At 36.3% G+C, this 27,877-nt stretch overlaps 4 protein-coding genes across 6 annotated transcripts in view; 2 read left to right on the forward strand and 2 right to left on the reverse strand.

Moving 5' to 3' along the window:
• LOC136838545 (rac GTPase-activating protein 1-like) overlaps nt 1–8,965 on the reverse strand; it is a 28,114-nt gene extending 19,149 nt beyond the window's left edge. The window contains exons 1-6 of one of the 2 annotated variants that reach the window (XM_067103660.1): nt 8,698–8,965; nt 5,634–5,738; nt 4,759–4,961; nt 2,368–2,545; nt 1,777–1,952; nt 402–519 (exon numbers count right to left, since the gene is read on the reverse strand). In XM_067103660.1, coding sequence (XP_066959761.1) covers nt 402–519; nt 1,777–1,952; nt 2,368–2,545; nt 4,759–4,961; nt 5,634–5,706 — 748 coding nt within the window. In that variant the 5' untranslated portion in view covers nt 5,707–5,738; nt 8,698–8,965. Of the gene's footprint in view, nt 1–401; nt 520–1,776; nt 1,953–2,367; nt 2,546–4,758; nt 4,962–5,633; nt 5,739–6,499; nt 8,130–8,697 lie in introns of those variants that run through there. The other variant, XM_067103659.1, reaches the window with a different exon arrangement.
• A 3,242-nt stretch (nt 8,966–12,207) lies between these two features.
• LOC136838548 (platelet-derived growth factor subunit B-like) lies at nt 12,208–16,895 on the forward strand. 2 transcript variants are annotated; one of them, XM_067103669.1, is made up of 5 exons: nt 12,208–12,540; nt 15,387–15,508; nt 15,799–15,897; nt 16,179–16,304; nt 16,442–16,895. In XM_067103669.1, the coding sequence occupies exons 2-5, from the start codon at nt 15,434–15,436 to the stop codon at nt 16,580–16,582; spliced, it is 441 nt and encodes a 146-aa protein (XP_066959770.1). In that variant the 5' UTR covers nt 12,208–12,540; nt 15,387–15,433; the 3' UTR covers nt 16,583–16,895. The 2 variants fall into 2 exon arrangements, with proteins under 2 accessions (XP_066959770.1, XP_066959769.1); XM_067103668.1 differs by lacking the exon at nt 12,208–12,540 and adding an exon at nt 14,357–14,589.
• A 3,300-nt stretch (nt 16,896–20,195) lies between these two features.
• LOC136838546 (transcription factor Sp9-like) overlaps nt 20,196–27,877 on the forward strand; it is a 32,402-nt gene continuing 24,720 nt past the window's right edge. Inside the window, exon 1 of the mRNA XM_067103664.1 lies at nt 20,196–20,377. The gene's annotated coding sequence lies outside the window, so the exon portion shown is untranslated. The remainder of the gene's footprint in view (nt 20,378–27,877) is intronic.
• Nucleotides 21,830–26,202, reverse strand: LOC136838990 (hepatic lectin-like). Its single transcript, XM_067104673.1, has 7 exons — nt 25,928–26,202; nt 25,199–25,252; nt 24,629–24,736; nt 24,296–24,466; nt 22,607–22,703; nt 22,107–22,214; nt 21,830–21,916 (listed from the first exon to the last, which is right to left on the reverse strand). Exons 1-7 carry the CDS (start codon nt 26,064–26,066, stop codon nt 21,877–21,879), a joined length of 717 nt encoding a protein of 238 aa, XP_066960774.1. The 5' UTR covers nt 26,067–26,202; the 3' UTR covers nt 21,830–21,876.

The raw sequence follows: 27,877 nt of genomic DNA on the forward strand, positions 1-27,877 counted from the left end.
CTTGCAGGGTGCATATATTCATGTTCAAACATATCAGATTTGAGAGCATACACTCATGCTCTATCATGTCAGATTAAATATGTTACAATACCTAAAGAGTGTTGTCCTCACTGTTCAGATACAGGTCTCCTATTAAGAAAGTAGTTTAAAAGAACTACTTTGTCATTAACTTTCAGGCATGAACGGATAAGTTAAAAAAATAATTAACTGTTGCTGAACACCAGGAAAAAAGGAAGTATAAATCAAACTGCACCAAAACCTACCTGATAACCTAGATAATAACTAACTTTTACGTTAATATACTGCAACACTAGGCTTTTACAACTTGATTTTATAGTCATTTCTTCCACGGCTATAAACAACATCATAGTATAACCACATATGAAATAAAAGATGTTTACCAGATGAGACAGGAACACCAGAAGGCTTAACTTCAATCTCTGTACAAAATTTCTTGACATCATCTCCAGTTGTATAATATGTTGTCACTTGTGTCTTGACTTCATGTACTTTCTTTTCCTAAAAAGTAAAATTGGCATTAAACATATAAATTCTTGATTTCATCTACAATTTTCAGCCAAGCTTAAGACAGTATATATTTTAAACAAATAATTAGTATTAACTCTATGCATAAAAAACCTACACAAAAGACATTTTATATAAGAATGTCTTTTATCCCCAAGAGCAGTATTAGTGAGAAAGGATTACCATGCAATTCCTGCAATGCATATTTTTTCAAACTAAATTAATTACAGAAAGAAAAGGGCAGTACTGCATATGTAGGGGCAGTTATGAGCCATTTGTTGTGCCGTTTGATTCATGAGCTGTGAAATACAGTTAGGTTGAGAAAGCAATACTACTTCTGCTTCACAAACTGCTAAACAAGTTCCTCTTTGCACGGTATGGGTGAAAGCAGATCTTTAAGGCTTGGAGATAGTTCAGGTTTGTCTCCACTGGATTGCCTTGGCTCTTGAAGTTCTGAAGCTAGCCTGCAAACATGCAGGTTCAACATATTCTCATTCCTGTTGAAACTGGAAGTGCAGCTAACAAAAAGTTTCTCTTATTCATTTCCCAGGAATGTGTTAAAATTCTAGAAGCTGACAAAATAATATTGCTATGTGGAAAGAAGTGCCACTGTGACAACTAAGAGATTCTTAAAAATTAGGATATCCAAGAAATGTATCACAGCTATTTTCTTGATGGCTGGATCTTAAAGGGCACTTAATCCTATTGCTGTTATGCCCTGAGATGAAATAGATTTTGTTCTTCATATTCTTGATGTGCTTGGTACATGGGGAAAATTCATATTTTGGTTTTTGGAACCTTCTGGAATTTTTTTTTCCTAACTTCTCAGAGGCATGTTTCCAGATTTTACTAAGTTATTTGTGGGTAATTTAATAACAAGCCTCCACGGGTAATGCAAGTTCTAAAGCAGATATCTTTATTAAGACATCATGGTATGGAATTAAAGTTTTGTTGAGCACCAACAAACATCAGTGCAATGAAATGAAAGGGCAAACAACTTGGCATAGAACACAGCAATATAAAACATGCTGAGGATTTCCCTAATACTTTAGGGGCTCTCTCTTTCCTTGTGGTTTCCTCTCTATTATGTGCGTCAAGTAACAATCTTACCTCTTTTGTGAACAAGGCATAGCTAATGGGATGATATACAATAAGTAATCCAGATAAAAGTTAACTCTCCATGCATAGCATGAGCTTGTCCAAAGTCCCAGTCATGTCAGAAACAAATAACCAATTATAATAAGCTCTTACCTCACCACTCTTCCTGCCGTAATTCTTTTCATCACTCTTTCTACTACGACGTTTTCGCCCAGAATCATCAAGACGTTCTGGAGAAGACTTCCTCTTGTAACTTCGCCCAGATCTCGTTCGTGATTCTTCTAGGTCATCCTCTGTGATGTCAATATCTGATATGCTCAACACTGACTCTGCAAATGCAAAACATTACTTAATTTAGCAGCCTTCAGATAACACTCCTACAAAAGCCCTGTAAACTTGAAAATATAATATTATGTGAACCTAACTTTCAATAGATCTAAAAAGCATTTAAAAATCAATACAATATCTAATCAAATTTCAGATATCCGCAATACTGACAACAATAAAGCCATACTTGTATTAAATAAAATGCATAAGGTAAAAATAAAACCAAACATTTGGTTATAAAATCATATAACTTCAACCTAAAGACTCCACATTGAAAATGAAGTAATCTGGTCACAAATGAGGAAAAGCCCTCTTATAACCACCCACCACATGAGCAAAAGAGAGAACAATATATAAATAGATGCACTGTGCTGCCACCATACAAGCAAAGCAATTTATAGTAGTTACAATACCCACCTAGTGAGTCATGATTTTCTGTAATGGTAGAGAGAGGAACAGCAGAACCATCTCTTGTGCTGCGACGCTGGTTGGGACCAATGTGAGTAAAAGAGTGCTGTAACTGCTGTAGTTTCTCCCGTGTTTCATTCACCTGCCCTTTACCTAGAAGATCCATAACTAAACCAATTTGTCCAGCCTGAAAATGGAAAAAAATGTGAATAAAAATACTGTTTTAGTACAGTAAACCTAATACAGATCATATACCATACTGATGAACAAAACCAAGGAAACAGATACAACCCTACATAAATGTTAACTGCGCTTTCCATCATTTATTAAATACCCCTTGGGTAATCTGCAAATAGTTTTGTGGATTTGCTTATGTCAATACAGGACACAACTTCAAACTGTTTTTAACTGCTAGATTTCCTCAACAAACTACTCCATGATGGTTTTCATCCTAGTATGAATATCGAATATATTAACAAGCTTTGTCATATGAATTCACTTACAATTTGTAAATTCAGTTTTGGTCAGGAATTAAAATTTCTCCCAAACTATGATTTACATATTTTATAAGTACACATTAATACTGAAAATAATCTGACCTACCTTTTTAGATATTTTACCTTAACTATGTGAAGGATGTAAAACCTGGATACTTTAGATTGTAAAATATATGCTGCACAACTAAATATGATTGTAAAATATATATCGATAACAATTCATATTCTTGCAATACACACCTATTAGTGTATTTATATTTCTATCACATTTCTATTTTTACCTCATATAATTAAGATATTAAAACCTGTTTGGTCAGTGATCAAAAAGTAGACATCAATAACAAAAATAGTATTAGTACTTAAGTTATTTTTTTTTTAATAAATCCATTAATATTTCCTTTTCGTTTTCATCCATGAGTCTTGATTGTACTGTTACCTATGGAACACTATGAACGATATTCTGTGTATAAAGAACCTGGTTATGGAATAATGAAACCCATAACAGACTGTATGAGCGGATTACATCAAATTGAACTGTGGGAAAACTGAACAAAACTGCTGATAGATTAAATTCTGAACAGAAATTGGCAATATTTGAAGAGATAAAACTGCCTACCATTAGCAGATTAACTCTCATTTCCAAAATTATAATTTTCAAACAGGTAGACATTTTCATTTCTTTATTTCTAACCTAGCACTTTTTTGGTTAGATAAAAATTCATTGTTCAAGATCTGGCATAGTCTTGCGTACTCACGTATTTTCACTGCATGATTTCTTACCTAAATACAGCACATCATAGTCTTCAAATCCGAACATTTTTGTATAAATAAACCTGCATATTTTCTATGCTGACTTAAAAACAATATAAAATTATATTTAAATCATGAAAATAGCTATTTGTTTAATTTTAAAATTGCTGTTACATCTAATCCTTGTGTATTGTGACACATCCTGAAGGATTTCCTCTTGAATGAGAGTTGAAAACTGGAGAAATAAAGTTAAAGAAATTGGTGAGTTAAGCAGGATGAGACTAAAAGAAACATGATATTCAAAAGGCTGAATACAATGCAGCTTTGTGCCAAATGGAAGCTACAAAGGAAAAGGACTTTTAGTACCATCAACTCTGTGCCACACAATGATCACAGCAAGAGGTACTCTCTTCCAGGAAGGCCTGTATTACTGTACTCTAAACCACAGAGCAATGAACACTTACAAGAATGGAGAAGATTTTGAACATGCACAACTTCAATATACTGTATGAAGATTCATGACTGGATTAAGGTAGAAAGATCATATTAAAAATGAGGGTGTCCAACTATGTGGTGTCCAATGGCTGGAAACAAGACTAAGATCTTAATAACTGAAAAAGGGAGAAGAGCTCCTTTAGAAAAGTATGTAACTAGGAAAGTAACAGGAATGAAGACCAAAATGAAGACTCAAAAAACCATGGAGAAAGTGCATATATGAAGGCCTTCACCAGATTGGAATTCAAGGAGCAAGTGCACAAGGCAGGAAGAGTGGAGAGGGCTCATTTCATATCACTTCCTGTTCAGCAAAATCTGACACAAAAACAAAATGATGACTATTAGTGTGGAGGTGATCTACCATCTACCTATCGTCTACCACTTCACTTGTTTGAAGTACACATTCAGTACTCAGTCCACATGTATGTCACATGCTCAATCATGAGTAAATGTACAAAGGTCTATCATTCCTTTGAACACATGTACACCTAGATACACTTACCTTGAAAAAAACTCTCAAAAGTTCATGAATATAACCTAAATTTCATTTACATAACTTTCACAGCATTTTCTATCAAATACAAGTCATTATCAGTAACATACTACCTCAATACTTTATTGATATTTATGATTAAATTTATTCTAAAAACTTTCTTACCATGTCATTTTTTTCCCTTTCAACAAAGATTCTCTCCTGTTTCTCTTGGTCAAGTAGAAGTCTGGCATTTTTCAGCTTCAGTTCAAGGTTTTTTATTTCCTTCTGAGACTTTAGTAACTCCTCCTGAAGACGAACAACTTCAGCCTCTAACTTTTTAACCCTAATGATATCTGATTCCTCACAGTCCACAAACTCATAAAATTCTGAAAATAAAACAATATGATAGCACAAAGTTCAACTATTCAATCTGCTATTAATATCTCTTGAACTAACATCAAGTGTTCTCAAATGAGGGTAAAACTGGTCCATCCTTAACTGACTTAATAAAAGTTTTCCAAATTATGAGGGAAGACAGATATGAATTATTACAGCCAAATTATGAACAAAACCTGTGGTGAAGTGTACAAACCAACTGACTTTAACTACAACAAAGAGCAAAGTGACTTGAAGCAACTAAAAGCAACTGTGATGGAAATAAAGTAAAAGTTATAATGTTTGGTCATAAGTGAAACACCAAGTACATAAAATGCAATACTATATGTATATCTTTAAACCTGCTGAATAATCAGCTTCACTGATGGAGATCTAAAAATTTTCAAGGCATGAAGTAATAAACATTAAAAACACCAGTGATACTTCACATTTGAAATGCATGTAGCACTATTGCATCAATTAATGCAATTCATATTAACTAAATTCTACTAAAATTAACCATAATGTAAAGCAACTTTGGAGAAAAATCTAAAATGGAACATTATAATGCAGTCACAGGATGAATAAAAATTGACAAGCATCAGATCAAAATAAAATACAGCAGTAAGCACAAGTTTTTCTGTAAATGTAAATGAAAAAAAATGAAACAAAATTAAACATACTTTTTTCCACTGGCTCACTGCATACCAGCAGACACTGGATGATGCTATTATACTGAGCAGATATCGACTCCATTATCACCTTACTGCTAAGGTCTTCCTGACAACCTGAAAAATAAACCACATATTGTAAAAACACAAAGTTAATACCTATGCAACAAATTGACAAATTTTTAATTAATTTATATTTTTCATAGTTAACAAACCTATGGTCTTAACGTAAGGATAAATCTTCTAGTGCCAGCTGGAAACTGGTAAAAAACATAAAATTGTAGAACAACGTATTTGTGGCAACGGGGTTCGGCCAATCGGATGAGAGGAGGCATCAGCCGACCCCCCTTAACCCGAGAGAGCCATGACGTATCCAGTTTCTTCCAGCACAGGGAATCAATTTAAGGAGTGGCAAGAGATGGGTGATATATGTTAAGACCATAGGATTGTTACCTACGAAAAATACAAATTAATTAAAAATTTGTCATTGTTCAAATGCGGAACAAACCAAGGTCTTAACGAAAGGATAGACTCACTTTTGGTGGGAGGAAAGGAAAGTCTTGAACTGACTGGAGGTTCAGCACACCTGGTCTCATTTCATGGTTAGGCCAAGGCAGAGGAAGGAGATGTAAGCCTCTGACTTGTTGCAGAAATAGTTTATCAAACGGTCAGACTACTGGGTTAATACACAATGTGGAGGAAAATTGTATAAGTGGAAGTTAAAGAGCTATATCTGTTAAGACAACAGACCTACGTTAGCTACCAATTTGTTTGTCATCATTCCTCTCTCCCCTTGTTAGAGAGAGGAATGACTAGCTTCTGCAAGGAAATATTCGTGTAAGAATAAGCTTTCTTAAACATAATGACCACTCACTCACCTGTATCTAACCAATCATGATGGATCAATCTTCCTACGGTCTGCAGGTAGAGAAGAAGGGGAAACAGGGAAACGAAAACTGTTGGATAGGGCAAATGCTCGGGCCATGGCACACTGTGACATTCTTCCGCTGTTTGGATACTTCCAGAAAATGTATTTGAATGCTCCCCCATCAGCATCAGTGGGAATTGTGTCCCCCTCTACACAACACACCAAGACCTCTACGTTCCTATCACAGTAACAGTTTTCTCCTAAATTACAAATAACGGTATATTTCCTATTAAACAGAGGTTCATTAAGATTTAGCCGTGCACTGTGCTAATTTACTGGCCATGACGCTCTTGAAACTTTCACTTAAAACACTTTAAAAGTGGACGAGTGACGTCATCTCGATATTTGCAGTCACTTGTGTAAACAAACTGCCCATTTCCTGTATTAAATCTGCAAAATAGTGGTAAACGCTAGCGCGTTCCGGGGCTTGGATAATATTTAAATAACTAGGTAACTAAACAACAGAATAAGGTTATAAATTGAGTGAATGTATTACATGTTCATTATAATTGATTTAAAAATATTTTTTGTTGGAGCAAACCAGATTCCTAAAACAAATTTCAACGCTTTTGCTATGAACATTACGATGTAGCTATTTTTTGCCTTTTCCTATCTTTTTTTTATAAATGTATATATAGTGTAATATATATATATCACATACACAGAGTAAGTTTTGTCAAATATAATGGTGTTTTAAGTAATAATTTTGGATTTATAACCTTTATTTCAGTCATGCATTTTGACATCATGGAATCTTGACTCTCGTACCAGTTCTAGATAAATTGTCATACTCAACTTTCTTGAATTTTTGCCCAAAGTGGTAACACTCATATGTACACATTGCATGTCTCAGAAGTATACATAGCAATATGGACTTAAATACGTGAAAAGTCCTAACAACAAAATACATTTCTATTGTAACCAATCACTAATGCATTGCCTGCTCTTGGATGTTTGTGGCAGTGCTCTCGCATCCTGAAAATTCGCTAGGGTTCCCCGTCCAAACCCCAAAACACGCCAGCATTTACCACTGATGTCAAAGAAACGGTGTCAGCGTCTATGGGTACAAATATTTTGCAGATTTAATACAGGAAATGGGCAGTTTGTTTACACAAATGACTCAGCAAATATCATATCGGTGGCATCACTCGTCCACTTTTAAAGTGCTTTAAGTAAAAGTTTCAAGAGCGTCATGGCTGGTAAGTCAGCACCGCGCACGGCTAAATCTTAATGAAGCTCTGTTTAATTGGAAATATGCCATTATTTCGTAATTTTGGAGAAAACCGTTACTTTGATAGGAATGTAGAGGTCTCGGCGTGTTGTGTAGAGGGGGCACAAATCTCACTAATGCTGATGGGGGCATGTTCAAATGCATTTTCTGGAAGTGTCCAAACCGCAGACGAATGTCGCAGTGTCTCACACTCCGAGCGTTTACCCTATGATGCAGTACAAGTGAGACAGTAACTTGATTAGTTTACCAAAATAATGTGAGCAACTTACTATCTTTTGTTGATGTTTTTACTTATCCCTAAGGGCCTGGTACTTGGCTAAACATGACGTCCTGGGGAGCTTTTCTTCACACAAAAATCAACAAAAGATGGTAAATTTCTCACATTAGCCTAGTTAGGCTATTGCAATAAAACTTTCAAGTTACCTCAACTGTGTCGCACCATATAGCCTAACCTTGGCTAAACCCTTTTCTTAGCTACTGTCCAGTCATAAATTTTCACTAGGCTAATAAACAATATCTCAGCTACTGTCCAGCTTAAACGATATCCTGGCCCAACAAAAATCCTAGGGCTATATCCTAGTAGCCTAGCCTTAAAAAATCCTAGCGTAGCCTAAGCCTGCGGCCTAGCCTATTTATGCTGCAGCGTATGGGACCACCCTACACCCGTCCATAAAAGCTTTGCTTCGCAAAATTAAGGCCAAGCCTAACTACCACATGCTTATGCTACCATCAAATAACATATTTTAACAGAAATATCGTATCCTTCTACTTCGCAATAACTATTCAATTCTCCTGCAGTTTCACTCATTTAAAAGGGTCTTCCCCGTTTCAAAAATCGGCCTGGGCTGCTCAAACTACGCTAGCTTTGGCTATGAAGGCAAAACGAATTTCCGCCAACCTGGCCTATCTATAATTACCTCGACAGTCAGAAACGGCTGCACATTTCACAAAGATCAAACTGCGGCCTTGATGGTCTTCTCGTTCGCTTCCTGGACGCTAATTCTCTTAATTACACAAGAGATATCCTTCGGTACAATGTTTTCATACACACGAAATTCGCGCTGTTGTTGTGACTCTATAGATAAATGAATAACAGACAGTATAGGTACGTGTGAATGCACTTCGGGTCCCTTATCCCTTAACCGGTTCCTCTCTTGTGGGATCAGAAGGTATTTACCGACTGTCACTTTTTTATGCCGGAATTTTAAAAACAAGCGGTTGAAGGGATAGTTAAGTTCATTTGTCAAATAATCCTTTATACTTTATTTTTTCGCCAGGCTACGGTCAAATGTGTTTCGGTTTCATAAGATATTAAATTTTTGATTAAAATTAATTTGGTTCTAGGCAATTATTTAGTGCCTGAAGAGTTACAACACAATACTTGAAAGTTGAATAAGTTGAACGGAACTTGCATTTTAATTATTTTAATCGTAATGCGAATGCCAAACATTTGAAACAACATTAGCAATTTACGATTTTAGAAAGATTTTAGACAGCAAAGATTAAGGATTTTATTCATTACTCAATCAAGTTGAAATGCCAGTTTTCGTTTTGAAACGCCGTTGCTTCTGACGTCATCGGATTTAGAGGTATGAAGAGATGGCTGTTTCAGTACTTGAGTCCTGGGTTAATTTCATGATAGATTAGGGCTGGGGAGCAAACCGGTTGTTATTTGTTGGCACAAATGTTGCATTTACTTTCAAGTACAGTGGATTAAACTTTGTGATGTCTTGAAGGTAATATCATTATTTTCATTTAGGTTCATGTTCGTTTATTCAGAGTTCTTTGGAAATACAAAGTTGCTCAACAAATTACTGATGCCATTTTATAAAATATTCTTTTCAAGAATAAGAGGTAAAAAATAATATAAAAGAGATAATGTGACATTTTTTCATTCTTCGAGATTTATGGCGATGCGTAAAATGAAAAAAAATCACTGACATCCATGGAAAACAGCATTACAAATGAGAAATTAAGTTTGTCGTTTGCAAAGGACATTTTCACCATAATAAAAACAAGAATCTGTTTGTTTTAATATATTTTAAAAATCGGTACAAGAAAGGATATGCGCAAGACATGCTATTGGCTATCAGAAAGCTTTAAAACGGAATAACAATAATTACCTAACGGTTAAAAAAAACAGTCAGTGAACACAAGAGAACAGCAAGGCGAAAAAATTTAGCATTTGAATGTGGTATGCAGCATACGGGGCATGAAATAGCTGTTTTGTGGTAGGACGGCACGAAGATGAACAAACCCAATTATGTCTGAGTAAAAAGGCTACGTTGTTGAGGTCACTCTGCAACGGTTCTAGGTTAAGTACTTAAATATTTGAATGCTGCCAGAAGAAGAAAGGAGGAAGAGAAACAGAAAGCAACTAAAGGAGCGAATACAGAAGATGATTTGTGTGGCTTCGGCAAACTGAAGTGAACAATATAGAGCACTTATCGCGTAAAACGGAAAGACGTCAGGGAACAGAACCCGACTCTCAAAGCGTGGTTTATGAAACCTGTCTATAGTACAGTAATTGTAATATGCCATCAAGATATTTATCGAAAGTGATTTTAAATATTAAGATGTTTAGATGAAAATGCAAGAATATAAGGAAACAATAACAGAGACGAAAGGCTAAAACAATCAGGATTATCAAAGTGACAACACAGTTAACAAAGAGAATACTTGGAAAATGAGAAACGTTATTTTGTGATCATTTGTGTAAATATTAAATTCGAAATATATATATATATATATATATATATATATATATATATATATATATATATATATTATATAATTTATATAATTTCTCGTCCTGTCCCTACACTTGTTCAAGTGTTCAAGAGGTATATCTGCTGTCAGTGTCAGGCACTTGTCGGCCCCCACCGCCCTTCCTAGCACTGACAAGACGCAATGGTAGACTATATATATATATATATATATATATATATATATATATATATATATATATATATATATATATATATATACTGTATATATATATATACATATATATATATATACTATGTATATATATATATATATATATATATATATATATATATATATATATATATATATATATATATATATATATAAATGTGTGTGTGTCATTTTCTTTTATATGAACGTGAATTTTTCATACTCATAAATATCACTTAAAATATTGAATTCACTTGAGAGAGAGTGCAAGTTAATTTCATTTAAACAACGGTTTCTACTACTTAAACTTTCAGTTTATCTGCCTGTTATACTGTATATATCGCATCTCTCTCTCTCTCTCTCTCTCTCTCTCTCTCTCTCTCTCTCTCTCTCTCTCTCTCTTGACAGCTTACCAGACAGACAATGCTAAAGTGACTCAGCCAGGAACGGTTAAAAACAGATCAGTATTCATATTAAGAGGCGTCTGGCCAGAGGTCGTATTTTTCCTTAGTATTATAAAGTGACGTCTTCTGCTGACTTAGGAAGCCTGGATGTGGCTTTTGTAGCGTCAATCTTGAACAAATTTTTTCTTTTGAGGGGAAATTGATTGAGATGCTTTCTTGCCTCAGAGATTTCTGAAATAATGTGCATAACGTTGTGGGAGAATTATAGAACATAAATGGTTAAAATAGATGAATGTTAAATCCTACATAAGGAGGATGTAAATGATAACTCTTCAGAAATTTGTAATAGCATGTCATATTTGACAGGTTTATGTCTAACTGCGGAATTGATGAAATAATAATGTATTATTTATTCAGTGGAAAATAAATAAAAGGAAGCATGCATTGATAATATAGGCACGTTAAGTACAAACTGACTGTGTTTGAAGTCAGCCATTTAACAAGATTTTCACATGTTTGTTGGATAAAGATGGAGGAGTCAAATTATTTTGGAAAAAACTGGAATAAAAGTTTAATTTCACTGTGAAAGTTTTGCCAGCTAGAGGGTAAAGTATAAACACGGTACAGCAGTGTGGTGATGCTATTTAACTTGAATGCTAAAGAACAACTCTTATAAAAGTTTGTACCTTGACCTGCGAGTGTCCTTTCTCTGAAGGCACTAGTATAAAATCAGGCTCTGTTCGAGTTACTGAAATATCTAAACAAAAAAAAAAATTAGTTGGTTGTGGTGTTCAGGTTCAACCAGCGATTACAAAAGAGAGGACAATATGGCAAGATAGCATCAAGAGACCTTGGAAAAAAAAAGCATTTCATCCAACGAAAGGGCAAATGGGGAATTATGAAAATTAAGAAAACAGCCTTAACCAGATGATAAAAACACTCGCAGGGAGAGAGAGATAGTGTGCGCTTGGATTTCCGTCCTGTTAACGCTTTTTATCAGAATTAAGAAGGTTGGAAATTCCCACAATACTCGACCGTAAACAGGGTCGGACGGGCAGGATGTGACGTCACAGATCGAGTGGATAGCTGTAAGCCAAGTGTCAAATCAAGATTTTCTGACGACCTTCTTTCCGCAGCTGACGGTAAATGGCCGGTATCGACGAGGCTTCAGAACTGTTGATGTCAAACGTGAAATGCAACATCTCTTCACCTACAGTATAGTTCAAAATACTGCATTCTCACGAGGAATATAAAAGATGTCACATCCTACCTTCGGTATCTTGAGTGATTTCGCGGGAGAATGAGAATCTAAGAAAGTTCAGTGATATCGGGTGCAGAATTTTACCGTCACGTCAAAAAAAGAAGAGAGATAGAAAAAAGCAGACTCTAAGAGATGTGGGATACGATTAACCTCAGTCGATTGTCTTCCGTGACAAGGTTTGGGAATATCAGACCATTTTTAAAGCTAAACGAGTAACTTGATAACAAACTAAGTTGCATTCCGCATGGATCTGGAATGGACTATGATATGAATGTGCATTCATCTTTTCCCCTGTCATCAAATCTTTTTTATTTATTTATTTATTTTGTTACGCTTCAGACTAACCTTTTTCAGTTCATCTAATAGCCAAAAAAATGTTCTTTTCATTAATTGCACTTATCTCTCTCTCTCTCTCTCTCTCTCTCTCTCTCTCTCTCTCTCTCTCTCTCTCTCTCTCTCTCTCTCTGTCTTTCATTTTATGCGTAAGTGTAATATAATTGTTTATTTTATGCCCAAATATATATACATATATATATATATATTATATATAAAATGTATAGATATACGTATATATTTGTAATAATTCTGCTAAATAAGCTATCTGTAATCTCAGAGAATGATTGAAACTCGCCACATATTTTCCTTGTCTGACTTACATGACGCAACATCCAGAACACTCGTGTAGCTACTGATGTCATTAGACAGTCGTCATGAAAAGTATAATTCTTCAAGAGATGGAACCAATGCTGGCGAACTTTGAGAAAATGATTCGGATGAAACTTCAATTCGAGCTGCTCGGGTCATTTCGTTTATGATTCACTCTGTTTCGCATTGAGTCGTCACTTAGTTCTTGAAGACTTGGCCTTGTTTATATGACGCTTCTTGAAGACTTGACACGTCGAACTTGGCCTTGTTTATATGACGCTTCTTGAAGACTTGACACGTCGAACGTGGCCTTGTTTATATGATGCTTCTTGAAGACTTGGCACGTCGAACTTGGCCTTGTTTATATGATGCTTCTTGAAGACTTGATACGTCGAACCTGGCCTTGTTTGTATGATGCTTCTTGAAGACTTGGCACGTCGAACTTGGCCTTGTTTATATGATGCTTCTTGAAGACTTGGCACGTCGAACTTGGCCTTGTTTATCTGATGCTTCTTGAAGACTTGACACGTCGAACTTGGCCTTGTTTATATGATGCTTCTTGAAGACATGACACGTCAAGTTAGATAAGACAGGTTGAATAAAAAAAAAGACTTCTGGGGCTGACGTTCCATCAGAAGGGGAAATTAAAATGCCTCCGCAAAGTATGTTTGAGTCAGCGTAAAACAAAGGGAGCAAACAGACGCAGCCCCGCCTACATAGGACTATCGTTTCATAACCGTATGGTCTGGAAAAGCCTCAGGCGCTTTAAATATTGCTAATTAAATTAACTATGAGAAACAAACAAGAAAGATATAAAGGTTTAAATGACCGAGTGAGATTTGTGAAATTTTGTTATCATTAAAGTCCTCTCTGTATTCTTCACTCAGTTCTTTAAAATTCTGAGATAACTCGAGCCACTAGCGGATCCAAAAAAATTTCACGGATGGGGCACCAATTTTCATTATATATATATATATATATATATATATATATATATATATATATATATATATATATATATGTGTGTGTGTGTGTGTGTGTGTGTGTGTGTGTGTGTGTGTGTGTGTGTGTGTGTGTGTGCGTGTGAAATGGACAGCAATCACCTGTTCTATCAGAAAATACCGAATCCATTGTCGTTAAGATTATTGTTATTATATTATTTTTTCTCAAAATTTTATTATTCCTATCATTTTCCCATTTCTATATTTCTCATTTATGTTATTATTATCTTAATCTTCATTATTATTATTTTGTCATTAGTTTTCAAGGGGGTGCACGTGCCCAGGTCGCCCCCCCCAACCTGGATTCGCTAGTGACTCGAGCCTTAAAAAGGATAGCCTTTATTCGTGTGAAAGTATGTATACGTACGAACGTCCGGTAGAATGATATAAGAGTCAGTCGTGTTGAAGCTTCTTCTCACTCGCTTGTCTTGTGGGGGAAAGGCTTGTGTTGCGCGCTCTTAATTATCCCCTTCTTCTTCTTCATCTTTTGCGTCTGGTCCTGTGGTAATCGAGACAAATCCGACGACATGAAGGTCCTTGGTCTACTGCTAGCACTCGCCTCGCTCTCTTGCTGCTCAGGTAATGGGAAAGACATTTACTTTCTGTAGCTTTCTGGACACGTCATAGATGACGTGAGATATGGTTCAGTGCTGCAGAAATCCGCACCAAATGGTGGGCCTTTCCAATTCTGACTAAATAGCACGGCATGATATGCATGGGTGATAAATCAATAATGAAACATTCTCATTGGTTTCCTGTTCTAAAACCCTTGATAGATGGATTTTTTTTTTTGCATTAACAAACGCTAGAACATATTCAGCAAAGTGTGTACTGCAATCTATGCGTGCACGCAAGTGAATTTTTATGCATGCAGATTGCCCCAAACAAATCTATTTAAGCATACTCAGATGCGTATGAGTGTGCATATTCGGACTGCATGAGTGAATGTCAATAAACCTAAGTAACAAATTAGCCGGCATTTAATTTCTTCAGAACTTAATCCCCTCAAAACATGAACTGGAATGAAAAATCTTTGCGCATGCTAATTTGTTAGTACCCAAGCACACTTAAAGTATAAAGACAACCATACACTGATCGCATCAGTAATTCACAACCACATCTCAGAGTTTTTCTACTCAAATTCATCTTTGATTTGAGAAATTGTCAACAGCAGGGAAGGATACAAGCCCCAACTCCTCTTTGATCAATTACTAATAGATGGCTGACGGTTAGAATTTCTGTAGACTCGCAGGTTGACCACAGACGTCTTTAGCTAACAGTCAGTCACAGAGTAAATAATCATCTAGATGGTGGTTTCAGGTTCCTCGATTTATTCAGTTTCTTGCTGACCATTTTAACTTCTTTGTTGTTCACAGGACGGCAAAGTTGCTTTACTAGGACTGAAAAGAAAGAACTGGCGAAAATGAGAATGGAAAATCGGTGCCAAGAGCCCACTGAGAGATTTGTGCAAGTTCCAGTACCCAATGGTTTCGAATACGTAAGTCTGGCATAAAGATGGTTCTTGTGCAAAGTTAATTTTTCACCATCATTGCAGTGTAAACTGAATATTAATTTGATACTTGGTGCTTTCCTTATGTCAATTGTATTGTAATAAAGTATTTTCTACAGTTCTGAAGTTTAGCGTTGTTTCAAAAAACCATCAGAGAATGTCTTTGTTGATAGACGTGGACATGACTTCCTTAACGTCTCCTGCCAAAAGATGATTCTGAACGCCTTATTATAAAACCGTTCGTGTTGAGTTCCTCAGTGTTTCCATCCTTTCCACAGATCATGCCAAGCACGGTCAAAGTGAAGCGGTGTGATGGATATTGCTGGATGATGAAGAGAGCTTGTTTGCCAACAGAAATTAGGATGAAACCTGTGAAGGTTAGTATCTCGAACGTCCAGCAGGAATCAGGTATTTCCAGTGGAGGAGTTTCTCTTCATATGAGTGAACCATTTTGGCTTAAGTTAGAATTCGTCACTACAACGCTTCATCCCATGGAACTCAGAGGAAGCCTCACATGACCTCATTTTTGGTTCAGTGGAATTTTTCCGGAGTTGATCTAAGGTATCTTTTGAATGTGATAAATAATTGCCAGATAAACGTCACTTTGTCACATTAAACCACATTATTATTAACTCAGTCTTACTCACCCCTCATTCAGGTCCAGGCAACAAGCATGACTGGGGATATGAGTATGGAGATGGAGTGCCCGTCTCTGGAAGTGGAGGAACACGTTAGCTGTGGATGTGAATGCATGACTTCTGAGGAGGAATGTTCAGAAAACCAGGTCAGCGTTCTTTTCTCTTCTCCTGCCGAGTTTTCCACAGACGCAGGAATTTTTTCTATCCCTAAATAGCTACTAAACCCATTCTAATATATTGTCATTTGTTAATACTTTGTTTACGACATTTTTATCTTTCGCAGGAGTTGGATGAAAGGTCCTGTTCTTGTGTGTGCAAAGAGGAGCTTCGAGAGATGTGTGGTGGTGACAAAATGTGGAGTACAGAGCGCTGCCTTTGCATTTCAAACGTGGTTCCTCAAGAGCTGGCTGAAGTGGATGACTAACGCTGAATATACCCAAAGCTTTAATTCTCTCTCTCTCTCTCTCTCTCTCTCTCTCTCTCTCTCTCTCTCTCTCTCTCTCTCTCTCTCTCTTTACACAGGCATATTTTGAACAAAGTACTACAGTAGTACCCAATTGTATTTTAGACGTATATAATGATATCTCAAATGATGTGGATGTTTGTGCACATTTAAACGAATGAGATTCTTCTAAACATGTTTGGATGATGACTTTCTGTGGAAGAAATTATCATTATCCTGTTTGATTTACCACTAACGCTGAGGATTTTATGGTCCAATAAATTCATCAAAGAATTTTAGATTTTTTAGTACTCACCCTTTTGCTAAGAGGAAAGATCAAGGGTGGTAAAGCTGCCATGCGACATGGCTTACCTATGAGCCACGGAAGGCACTGTGGGAGGAGGGGATGGCTATAAAGTGGGAAAAGGATACTACTCCCGGAAAATGGAGAGAGAGCACAATGACGCCGATTTTTAAAGAGAGAGGAGACTTGAAATATTACATGAACCACGGGGGAATGAAATCAGTGGCCCTTGACCTGAAAATGTATTAAAGAATTGTAGACCGAAGACTTAGACTTAGGCTTTACGAAGGGGGTTGGTATAACTGATGGAGTATTCTCCTTACGGCAGCTAATGAATAAGTACCCTTGATATGGTCTTTACCTAAACAGAAGGTGTGAAGAAGCTCAAGAGGGGAGGAGGCACCAAAAGAACACGAGAGAGTGATGAGTGAAATGTACAGGAATGTTACAACCACCGTGAGAAGTACTACGGCTGACTAGCAGCTTCCAGGTCACGGCAGGAATACAACAGGGACGAGCGTTGAGCCCCTTCTTGTTCAACAGTATCGTTAAATATTTAATGACCGAGAGTGTAATGGAAGAGCCCCCTTTGTGTATCCTCTACAGTGATGACAGTTTTAATCGCAGAAACTAGAAAGGTGGATAGATAGAGATGTGCGTTAGAGAGTAGGGGGATGAAGAACTGAATATATGACAGATGGGATGGATGATGACCTACGGGCCACGATTAGGCTTTGAGAAATGACTATAAGTCTAAGAATTGGGCTTGATAATTAGATGGAGAGGTTGACATGGATAGAGGGGTTAAACATCGAATTCAAGCAGGATGGGGTGAGACTGCATTCGAGTAGACACGAGAGACAAAGGAATAGACGAAGAGGGGACGCGAGACAGAAACACTTGGAAAATGCTCATTAAATTCTCAACATCGGAAGAATATCCATTTTAGTTCCTTTAACTATTTTGCACAGCAGTACTTCCATTACACAAGTCAGAAATATTCATTTAATTAAGATAGTAGATACTGTACAGACGGTGTCTTACCGTTGCTATATAAGAATGCACAATAGTACCAGTAAGCCATCCTGTAAATTTGTATTACCAGTACTTTACAATTCTGGTGTAGGAGAGACGTGCGCATAGTACTACACCAACCACGCTTTCACGAGTAGGACTAGTTCTATTTTACTTAGCAGTTGAAATAACGATTGTAACTACTGAGGATGGAACTTCTCAGTCGTCATATTCAGGAGATTGTGAAGCATTTCCAGACTAAAAACACGGTTTATTTGTAAGGACAGATAATATTTGCGTCTCGCTTCTGCATGTATTGATTTAATTTAATATCTCTATTACTAAGAAACTGTTTAATGTCAGCAAGTTCTAGGCCTAGACAAAATTCACCGAATTAACAGGGCCAAATTTACTTTTACTTGATGCTGCCATATCGTTATAATGCAACCTGCTTCAACAAATTTTGAGTCATGCAACATTTGTGGCCTCTACTTTAGCTCTGCAAAAACGGTGACTAAGAAAAGGGATTTTACCCACATAGTGGTGTTGATTGAAATTGATGTTTATGCTATATCTGATCTACTATTTCCAAAACAAGTTACCTTGTACGGCCAAGTAGCCAGTAGTTGATTGATTTATCTCATCAACCAGCGCTACAAATTAGCCTAAACCGAACAGAAATTAAGTTAGCAAAGTTTTAGCCTGAGCGTCATCACTGTAACTAACATACACAGCTGTTATTAAATACAAATATGGAAACCAATATGTGTTACTTGGTATAAAGCGTGGCAGTAAAATGCTGAAAGGTGCCGAAAAACGTGATCGTGTGACAGCCTTCAGACAGAAGTGTGATCTTTATCAGTACAAAGTAAATTATTCGAAAAAATAATCACATGACCGAATTCTCGAGAGACAGCAAGGCTGAAGAGTTGGTGAAGAGAAGAGGCAGTAACACCAGGATCCAACTTCTCTGGATCCTGAGTAACACTATGAACGGTTTCACCCAGGTGAGGTGAGGCCATCCTCGTCGAGAACTGAAAAAAATCGACTGCAAATTATTCCCTTTTTGAGCTGATGCACTACCATTGGCGCTAAAAGGTCTGTAATTCTCGATGGATCCAAAATAGCAGTGATTATAGTATCACATAGGATACCTCTTGAGTCATATCATGGTTTCGCAAGCACTAGCCAGGGTCTTAGTGAGTCCTGCATTGCTGAAACTACTGTGCGCGTGAGCGCGATAAAAAAAGAGAGAATATCCTTGTTTTCTAGAAAACTTAATCTTAAACTATCCTCTCTGAATAAAGTATTATGCATCTCTCTGCGCTTCATATTATTTTGATTTTTCAACATTTGTTAACGTTAAAAATGGTGTATACCTATAATCAGTAATTAGTGAGTCCTGCATTGCTAGAATTGCTGTGCGCGTCTGCACGATAAGAAAAAAAAGAGAATATCCTTATTTTCTAGGAAACTTAATCTTAAGCTATCCTCTCTGAATAAAGTATTATGCATAATGCACCTCTCTACGTTTCAAAATATTTTGGTTTTTCAACATTTGTTAACGTTAAAAATGTTGTATATTTATGATCAGTAATTTGTGTATGACTGCTAATCTGTAATTTTTCTGGTGATCGTTATAGGTCTAGTACCTTTTCATTAGTTTCAGTTATTGTTTTCTCTTATAATTTGCTTCTCAAACTTTTTAGATCATATAACATCCCTGCATTGGAATTCTTCCTGGAAAATAATCATAGGACTAACAATACACCTTATCAGGCTAAATAAAATAAGGACAAATCTTTTAAATGCACCTACTGTTGACAGCGATTTGATTTGCTCTCCCTTCCCTAATTACAAATGACAACAACCCTTTTGTGTTTTGTATAATGTTTTAAAAAAATATTAAAACAGTTCTGAAAATACCCAGGAAGGAAGCACTCATCCTGTGGGCTCTCTCTGTAAATACGATGTTTGCTTTTTTTTTTTTTTTAATTCTATAAAGGCCAACAATTCACTCTGCAAGTCATAATAAAAACTTACCTGGGACACCAACTTTGTTGTGTTATTTCTGCCCATTGTTTGTATGTATCAATATGGATCGCAAATACGGCGTACTTTGCACTTTTCGGAGATTTACACTTCTATATTAATAGCTTACGGTCCTTAGGTGGAAAATGACAGACAGGCATACCATAGAGGGTCAGTAATAATTGAAAATGTTAATTTTATGCAGGTCCTACATAGTTTTGTGTTCCCCCACCAGGGCGGCACTACTTGCAACCGCGGAACTTCGCGCCCCACATCCAACTCCCGGGAACCGCGATTTTGAATAAGTGTTTGATGTGTCCTGCGATTTTTTTTTCGTTTATTGTCTTCATAATGGTACGTTGTGTAGCTTATAATTGTAGAAATTGGATCAGGAATTCTTCAGGAGAAAATGGAATAACATTTCACAGGTAGGCAAAGCATACTGAATTTGTTTTACCCATAATTTGGTGCTAGTCAGACTAATGTCTTGTAAGTAGTAGATAAGCCTTCTCTGTTACCATGCCTCGTAATTTCAGCATATTATTATGGCACCTGTGTACAGAGTGGCGATTAGTTTTTAAATCGGAACATCATTAATCTTATCATGGCACATGCTATGAAGTAAAAAATGAGCTTGCTCTTTTTTAAAAATTCCTAGTGGTAAGTAGGCCTATAGTCTTGTCTTTCTGTGATGCATAAGGACACTTGTCAGTCATAAAAATTCTTTGCAGTAGGTAGGCCTGTAGGTTACTGTATATTCCATGTATTTGTCAGTTTTAGTTATGTAAAGGCAGCGTTAAGTTGTTTAAGAAAATGCATTTTATCAAACGTGATTCCTCACTTGATGAGAGTGTTTCAGGACGACGTAAACAAACTGGAAAACAACCTCTATTTTTCGATTCAAAGTAACAATAGTTTTATTTTCATATGAGTACCAAATCTCGGTTTAATTTATGTTTTCATCAAACGATATATCTCATAGATTGGTGATACCAACAAAATGAAGTTTGGTAGCCTAGGCTACACCTATAGATGCCCGTTAACCACTCATTTGGTAAGATACATCATTTAAACAGTATTCTAAGTACAACTTAATTTCGAACGCATAAAAATAAATTTCTATAGTAAAAGTTATCGAATCATCATGCCAAGGAAAAAAATAACCTTTAGGAATGGTAACAACAAAAGGTATAGGCCTATATAGTAAACACTAGCCGTGAGACGATTGATTCGACAGGTTTTTCTTTTTTCCGTCCTTTTGAGATAAAGATAAAATAAACATTTCATTTAAGCAATGTGCTAACTTACTGGTTTGCTACTACAGTAGAGTACTGTAAGCTGGACCAGATTTTTCTTATATAGCTAACGTTTAGCGGTATCATGCCGGTAGGTATGTTTTTTTTACATAAGGTTGGCAATCCTGATTGATTGCGAGAAGCTCAGCTTCTTCGATTTAGTCCGGTACGGGCTCTTGTTCCCAGAGCATCCAGTAACAAAGAAGCTCAGCGATTACTTGCCTCTCCAGGTGGTAACCAAAGGAGATCTTCAACATTATGCCTCTCTCTCTCCCTCTCCTGTTAGCCTCACCATAGAAAGGTCCTGGGTTCGAATAACATGAACATAATTTGCCTCATTTGACTAGAGTTAAAATCGGTTACTCGTGTCAGGCTCATTTCCGGCCATGATAGAGAGAAAGCGGAAATGACATTTGTGAGGAAAAGCACCCAGTCGAACTATAATCAATCCTATCTTAATAAAAAAGATAAAAGATGGCCTTTATTTGGTAACCCTACACAGCCAAAGTAAAGCCGTTATCAGATTGCTCCTTCTTATTTCCTTATTTTTGTAGACACATGAATTCAGGATAAGAAAAAAATAAACAATCAAATAGTGTTTAATATTTTCTGTTTAATCCAAAGAATGTTCTTCAACTGTACATTGTTTCAAGGGTCACCTCGCAGGCAAATCTGATAGAGGAAAAAATATTGAATGACTTTAATACCTATTCGAATCATGACAGTTTAGAATCACACTGCTTACATTGACTGCAAATGAAATGTCCGTTACAGAATTTGAAATACAGATAGAAATATTCATGAAGTAAACCAATACTGAATAAAATGACCCCAGTATAGAATAAAATATTTGCTGACTCACTTGTACTCATAATCGCAGTTGACGTCATTCCAGTGATTGTTGTAATAGGGGTGAGAGATGACACAGTCTTCGTCTCCATAATAGTCGTTGGGTTCGCCAGACATCCATCTGCGGAAGGCGGGAAGACTCATATCATTCCCTCGTAAATGCATTCATACATATATAGGCCTATATAATATATATACATATATATATATACTTATACTGTATATACATATATATACTATATATAATTTTGTATATATAATTATATATGTGTGTGTAATACACACACACACACACACACACACATATATATATATATATATATATATATATATATATATATATATATATATATATAAACACTATTTGTTGTTAAGATGCAACTAGTTTAGATGAAATAAGCAATAAACGAAAAGAAAATCACTCAAGAGAAAAAATAAAGCCAGCAAAACCATTCTGACGTAACCTCCGCTTTCGGCATCGTCATCATATCCCCTCTATGAAGGAACTCTTACTTGTTATACTGAGGAAGGCTCTTGTCGGAACTCCACCTGAAGGTACCCTCTTCGTCCTGATCATTGAGCCCTAGCCACGTCTTCTCCTCTATCAGACCTGAAGAAGTGGAGATCCGGTCTTAGAAGGGCAAGAAAATACTTCTGATCTGATTTGTGTCTCACCTTGATTGAAATCATAGGCGTACGAACCAGGGGCGCTGGGTGGGCTACAGCCCAAATTTTTCGGGCAGAGCAGCCAATGCAGCAGGGCTATTCAGCTGGCAGATCGTGAACTAAATCTATATATGTATATATATATATATATATATATATATATATATATATATATATATATATATATATATATATATATACTGTATATATATATATATATATATATATATATATATATATATATATATATATATATATATACACATATACATATACATATACATATAAAGCTTGGATTTACAGGGAAAATATATTTCGGGCAGAGAGAGTTCAGGCCCCCCAGATGAGAAGGGTCCCGTACGCCTATGACTGAAATAGAGAAGGTTGCAAGTCTACAAAAGGAAAGTTTTCGTATGATATTTCAGTCATGGAGTAAAACGAACCGAACTTTATCTAACACTGGTACTGGGCAGATCAGATAGCTTGTTAATAAGATTACATAAGGCAAATAAACAATTAAAGACAGAGCAACGAGGAAGACGAAACAACAATCACTGAGCTTTGTTGCTATCTGAAAGGCATATGAAAACGTCTGTAGCTTAATGATAAAAAGGCATGGACTCTGTAGCAGATTTTCATGCCAATATGTAAAATGAACGGTTCAAGAAATTACAGTGGAAGGCAGATAGCATTAGGAGTAAAGCATACATACAGATGGCTATAAAAAATAATTTTCAGAAACTATAGTACATGAGTATGATGTTTAAAAGAAGCAATGCTGCTTTTTTGAACGCAAGACCATTTGCATCCAGAGCAACGTCATCAAAAGTCACACCAAATACAGCTGAACATTCATAATCATTGCATTATTACCAACTCCCACTAATCGTAAAACGGTTTCATGACAATATCAGCTAATCATTACCTACGTTGGCTACTCTATTAAACACTTATAGATATTTGTCCAGACGGAGTAAAGTAAATTTCTGCATCATATGCATATTGTAGTGTCTTGTTTCCAAGGCCAACATTTTGTTACACGTACACTAATAATAAAACAAAGTCCCAGAACATTATCCTGTGAAACACCAACTAAGGCAGGGTGACAGGTTTCTGCCAATGAGGCTGAAAGATTCCCAACATGAAATTTGAATAACGTTGATACGTCACAAAAATTCAAAAAGCGTAGTTACAAAGGTTCTTTATTTGCCGTGCTAAATCAATTGATTGCATAAGAATATGTCTGTACTTGTTAAATTTTAGTCTTTTTAGAAAGGTAATAAACCTAAACAATAAATTTTAATCTTCTTAGAAAGGCAATAAACCTAAACAATAAACAGTGAGTTCCCGGTATATCATCTCCTCAAACTAGCACCATCAAACGTTAGTCTAAACACCTCCTGCTTTGACAGGTGCAAATAACAAGAAGTCCTAAAGTAATGACAATGCATAAGAGAAAGTATTAATAATTAGGAAAAGTTCCCATCTAAAAACATAGGGTCCGAGAGGCCATTTTTTGTCATGACTGAAACATACCGGAAACGAAGTCCCATTCAGCAAAGCTGGAGATCTGGACGTAGTCCGCTCCTATACTCCTGCAGTATCCCAGCCCATCCTTCCAGGTTCCAGGCGTATTGCTGACGTAATAGCACGAGTTGTTAAAAGTATGCCATCCGCGAGGGCAAGTCCTGGCGGCTAAAACATGAACTAGTGATGAATACACGGAAAAAATAAGAAACTATAGTTTTGCATAAAAGAGGAAATGTGAAATATGAGAAATCAAGGATAAATCATTTTAAGATTCAACGCTTTAATTAACGAATTTTGTTGACAAACTCATGTTAACTGAAAAATGACAAGAACCGTTACCTCTCGAGCAGAGACCCTTAGACCATTCCATGCTCTCTTGGTTGTGTCTGCAACACTCTTGTAGTGAGAACAGCTCACTTTCTATGCTGTCCAGCTTCCTTAAAATCTCTGGAATTAGAACATAATAAAAGATCGTATTAATCGGAGCCCGCTAAATATTAACTGAAGAATGGGAAAAAGCCATTAAGGAAACAACGACTGCAAAACGAAGGCCTATTTTTCATTTCCTACCTTCCCGGACTTACAAAGTGGGTCCTGCTACCTTCTAATTTAACAGAAACTGAAAACGTAGGCCTATTTTTCAGTTCCTACCTTCTAATGTAACAAACTGAAAAAGTAGGCCTATTTTTAAGTTGCTACCTTCTAATGAAACGGGAACTGAAAACGTAGGCTTATTTTTCAGTTGCTACTTTCTAATGTAACGGTAAACGAAAACGTAGCCCTATTTTTCAGTTCCTACCCACTAACGCAACAGGAACTAGAAACGTAGGCCTATCTTGTAACTCCAGTCTTCTAATGTAATTGAAACTAAACTAGTTTTGCCTTTTCCACCAGCTGGGTTTTACTTACCGTTCATGACATTCCGCTGCTGAGCCATGAACCTCATGGCTTCCTCCGTCGGTTCTGAAAAAGGCAAGAGCATCCTTTCGTTCATTCCTAAAAAAAGTGGTAGAAATGTGCATCATTCTCGTTCTCTGTCTCTTCATTCAGAAAATCAAGCAAATTGGGCGTGGGAGGGTGCAAGAGGAAGCAAAATAGAACAAAAAGAAAACGGGTAAGTACTCTGGGAATGTATATATGGAATGTATATAAATATATATATATATATATAATATATATATATATATATATATATATATATATATATATATATATATATATATATATATATATTATATACATATATATAGTCATGAAATATAATAATAATAATAATAATAATAATTATTATTATTATTATTATTATTATTATTATTATTATTATTGGAAATTTTTGTCAAAGCAATCTAACTGGAGGTTTTCCATGGAAAGGGCCTATTTATGTGAGCGTGCATGTTCGCTCTTGATTGTGTGCAGGGGCAGTGCAACAGGAGTGGCTTTAGTTCTCTCGCTCCATAATCATGGCAAGATTAATATGATATGAAACAAAGCACTGAATATGTTCTCTAGAGAGAGAGAGAGAGAGAGAAAGAGAAAGAAAAGGTACTGTGCCCACACATGTAACTTCATTAACTCAATGCAGGAATATTTCAGTCCAATGGCTTGGGTATATTTCAAATCTTAGGCCTTCGAAATGACCTTCCAAGGTCGTGGTGATGTTGTATTGCAGTTTATCCATGAAGCCATGGAGGAGGACGTCCACGGGAACGAAGTCCTGACTGTTCCCACTCAGGACGATGGCGCTCAGAACCACACCCAGTATCACTTGAGATAGCATCCTAACTTCGCGAACACCACCATGATACTGACTTCGCTCGTGGGCGGCGGTGGGACTAGTGAGTGGGCGCGGTAATGGCACTAGCAGTGGGTGCGGTTTTTCTGTTAAACGAACGATTTGGAGGGAGTTTCGCACTTTATTCTATCGTGCAGGAAGAACTAGAGTGGATGCTTCCTTATTGCTCTCTGGAGAAGTGTTTGATTCCCTTGCATTTTGTGCATTCTTAGTCATAATACTGTCATGAAAATTAATGGCAGGGAAACACACATTACGCGACCACTTTAGATGCATATGACGACAACGCCAATAATGATAATAATTATTCATTCTATCTGTGGAAATGCCCTTTTTGATCATTCTGTTATAAAGTTTCTTTTGGTATTTTGTAATCCTGTTGAGAAATACTTCAGTCATATAAAATCCTTGTTGTACTCTCTGTTGCTCACTGACTTAAGGGAAACAGCCCCTAACCCGCCAAGTGCAGAAAACTGTATAAACAATAAAACGAAACTTATAGACTTACAGTAATTTCGGCTAATAAAATAATGCTAGCTCTCCTCTTCTGTATAGATCTGTTTGTTATTAAAAGTAACTTGGTTTAAGAATAGTCGCGACATTCTCGACTTAAGAAAAATGGATGATGAGAGTTAAAAAAAATATATGCACTTGAATTTTTGACGGAGTTAAAGAAACCAGCAAAGTAGTTTGGCAGTATTTGCAAGAACAGACAGATGAGAGTAAACGTGAGCCAGAGTAAGATTAAGAGGGTACAAAGTAAGCAGAAGGATGGAGCAGTGAAAGTTGGAGAATGAGAGGATAGCTGATTAACAGAAGAGCTGAAACAAAAGAAGGTAACAGGGTGTGTGCAAAAGATAAGGAAGAGATCTGAATTGCCTACGGAAGGAAATTTTGAGCCAACTCTCCTTTATGGAAGCAAGAACTTTGGACGTTAATTAGAAATGTAGGCAATTTTTCCGTGATGATTTTACATCAGTATTTTTAGATTTACTTGGGATGCTCCTCAGTCCAATACGAATATATTGGTGCATATTCGTTACCCGCTAAGTTAAGGAGAACCAGTCTGCACATTTCTTTTATAAGGGTCGGAAATGGGATACATCTGGCTTTACTTATGGGTCGTGATTCCTGTTGTATGTGGTCCTTCTCTTAGTAGAAATATAAATATATAGGTACACACACACACACACACATATATATATATATATATATATATACTATACTATACTATTTAGGCATATTTTCTCTCTTATTCAATTTCTATTGAAGTCACCGACCCCCAGAAATATATAAAAACCCTAAATAAAATATAGAATTAAAAAAAAAAACAAAATAGGGACGTGTCAACCTCTGGCGTGGGATAGATGCCCGCAAGTTCGGCAAGGTTTTTTTTTTATTATCTAAGAATAATTACGTAGCTAAATAAAAACATTTTCTGGGTGACTCTGTTTTTGACCCTTCGTAATAATGGACTTTCCCGCCTGACATACGTAAGGTTTAAGGATCCTATTGAGAGAGCACGACTGTTTTGTCTCGCCTCCAATAAATAGATACGCCATTGCATGTTTAAATATGTGTAGGATTCTTACTCATCTTGAAAAATATGTAATTTTGAGGCATTTGGAAAGGTGGTATGGTGATTACTAATGTATATATATTTTGAAATGTTTTGGTCATATAGGAAGAATGGAGGGTAATAGGCTGGTGAAAAGGGTATAGGCTATAACTGGGAATGTTAGGAAGACGGGAGAAGATTAAAAAGCCTAAAGAGTAGATCCACTGTTGTTGCGTTT

This window comes from Macrobrachium rosenbergii, chromosome 5 (assembly GCF_040412425.1).
Source record: "Macrobrachium rosenbergii isolate ZJJX-2024 chromosome 5, ASM4041242v1, whole genome shotgun sequence".
Taxonomy (NCBI): domain Eukaryota; kingdom Metazoa; phylum Arthropoda; class Malacostraca; order Decapoda; family Palaemonidae; genus Macrobrachium; species Macrobrachium rosenbergii.

Coding starts and splice junctions, on each gene's coding strand:
- LOC136838548 (XM_067103668.1), top strand. CDS start 14,538: ATGAAGGTCCTTGGTCTACTGCTAGCACTCGCCTCGCTCTCTTGCTGC. Junction 14,590..15,386: donor CTCGCTCTCTTGCTGCTCAG/GTAATGGGAAAG, acceptor TGTTGTTCACAG/GACGGCAAAGTTGCTTTACT. Junction 16,305..16,441: donor AGGAATGTTCAGAAAACCAG/GTCAGCGTTCTT, acceptor TATCTTTCGCAG/GAGTTGGATGAAAGGTCCTG.
- LOC136838990 (XM_067104673.1), bottom strand. CDS start 26,066: ATGCTATCTCAAGTGATACTGGGTGTGGTTCTGAGCGCCATCGTCCTG. Junction 22,215..22,606: donor AGCCTTCCTCAGTATAACAA/GTAAGAGTTCCT, acceptor CGCCTTCCGCAG/ATGGATGTCTGGCGAACCCA. Junction 21,917..22,106: donor AACTGCGATTATGAGTACAA/GTGAGTCAGCAA, acceptor TTCCTCTATCAG/ATTTGCCTGCGAGGTGACCC.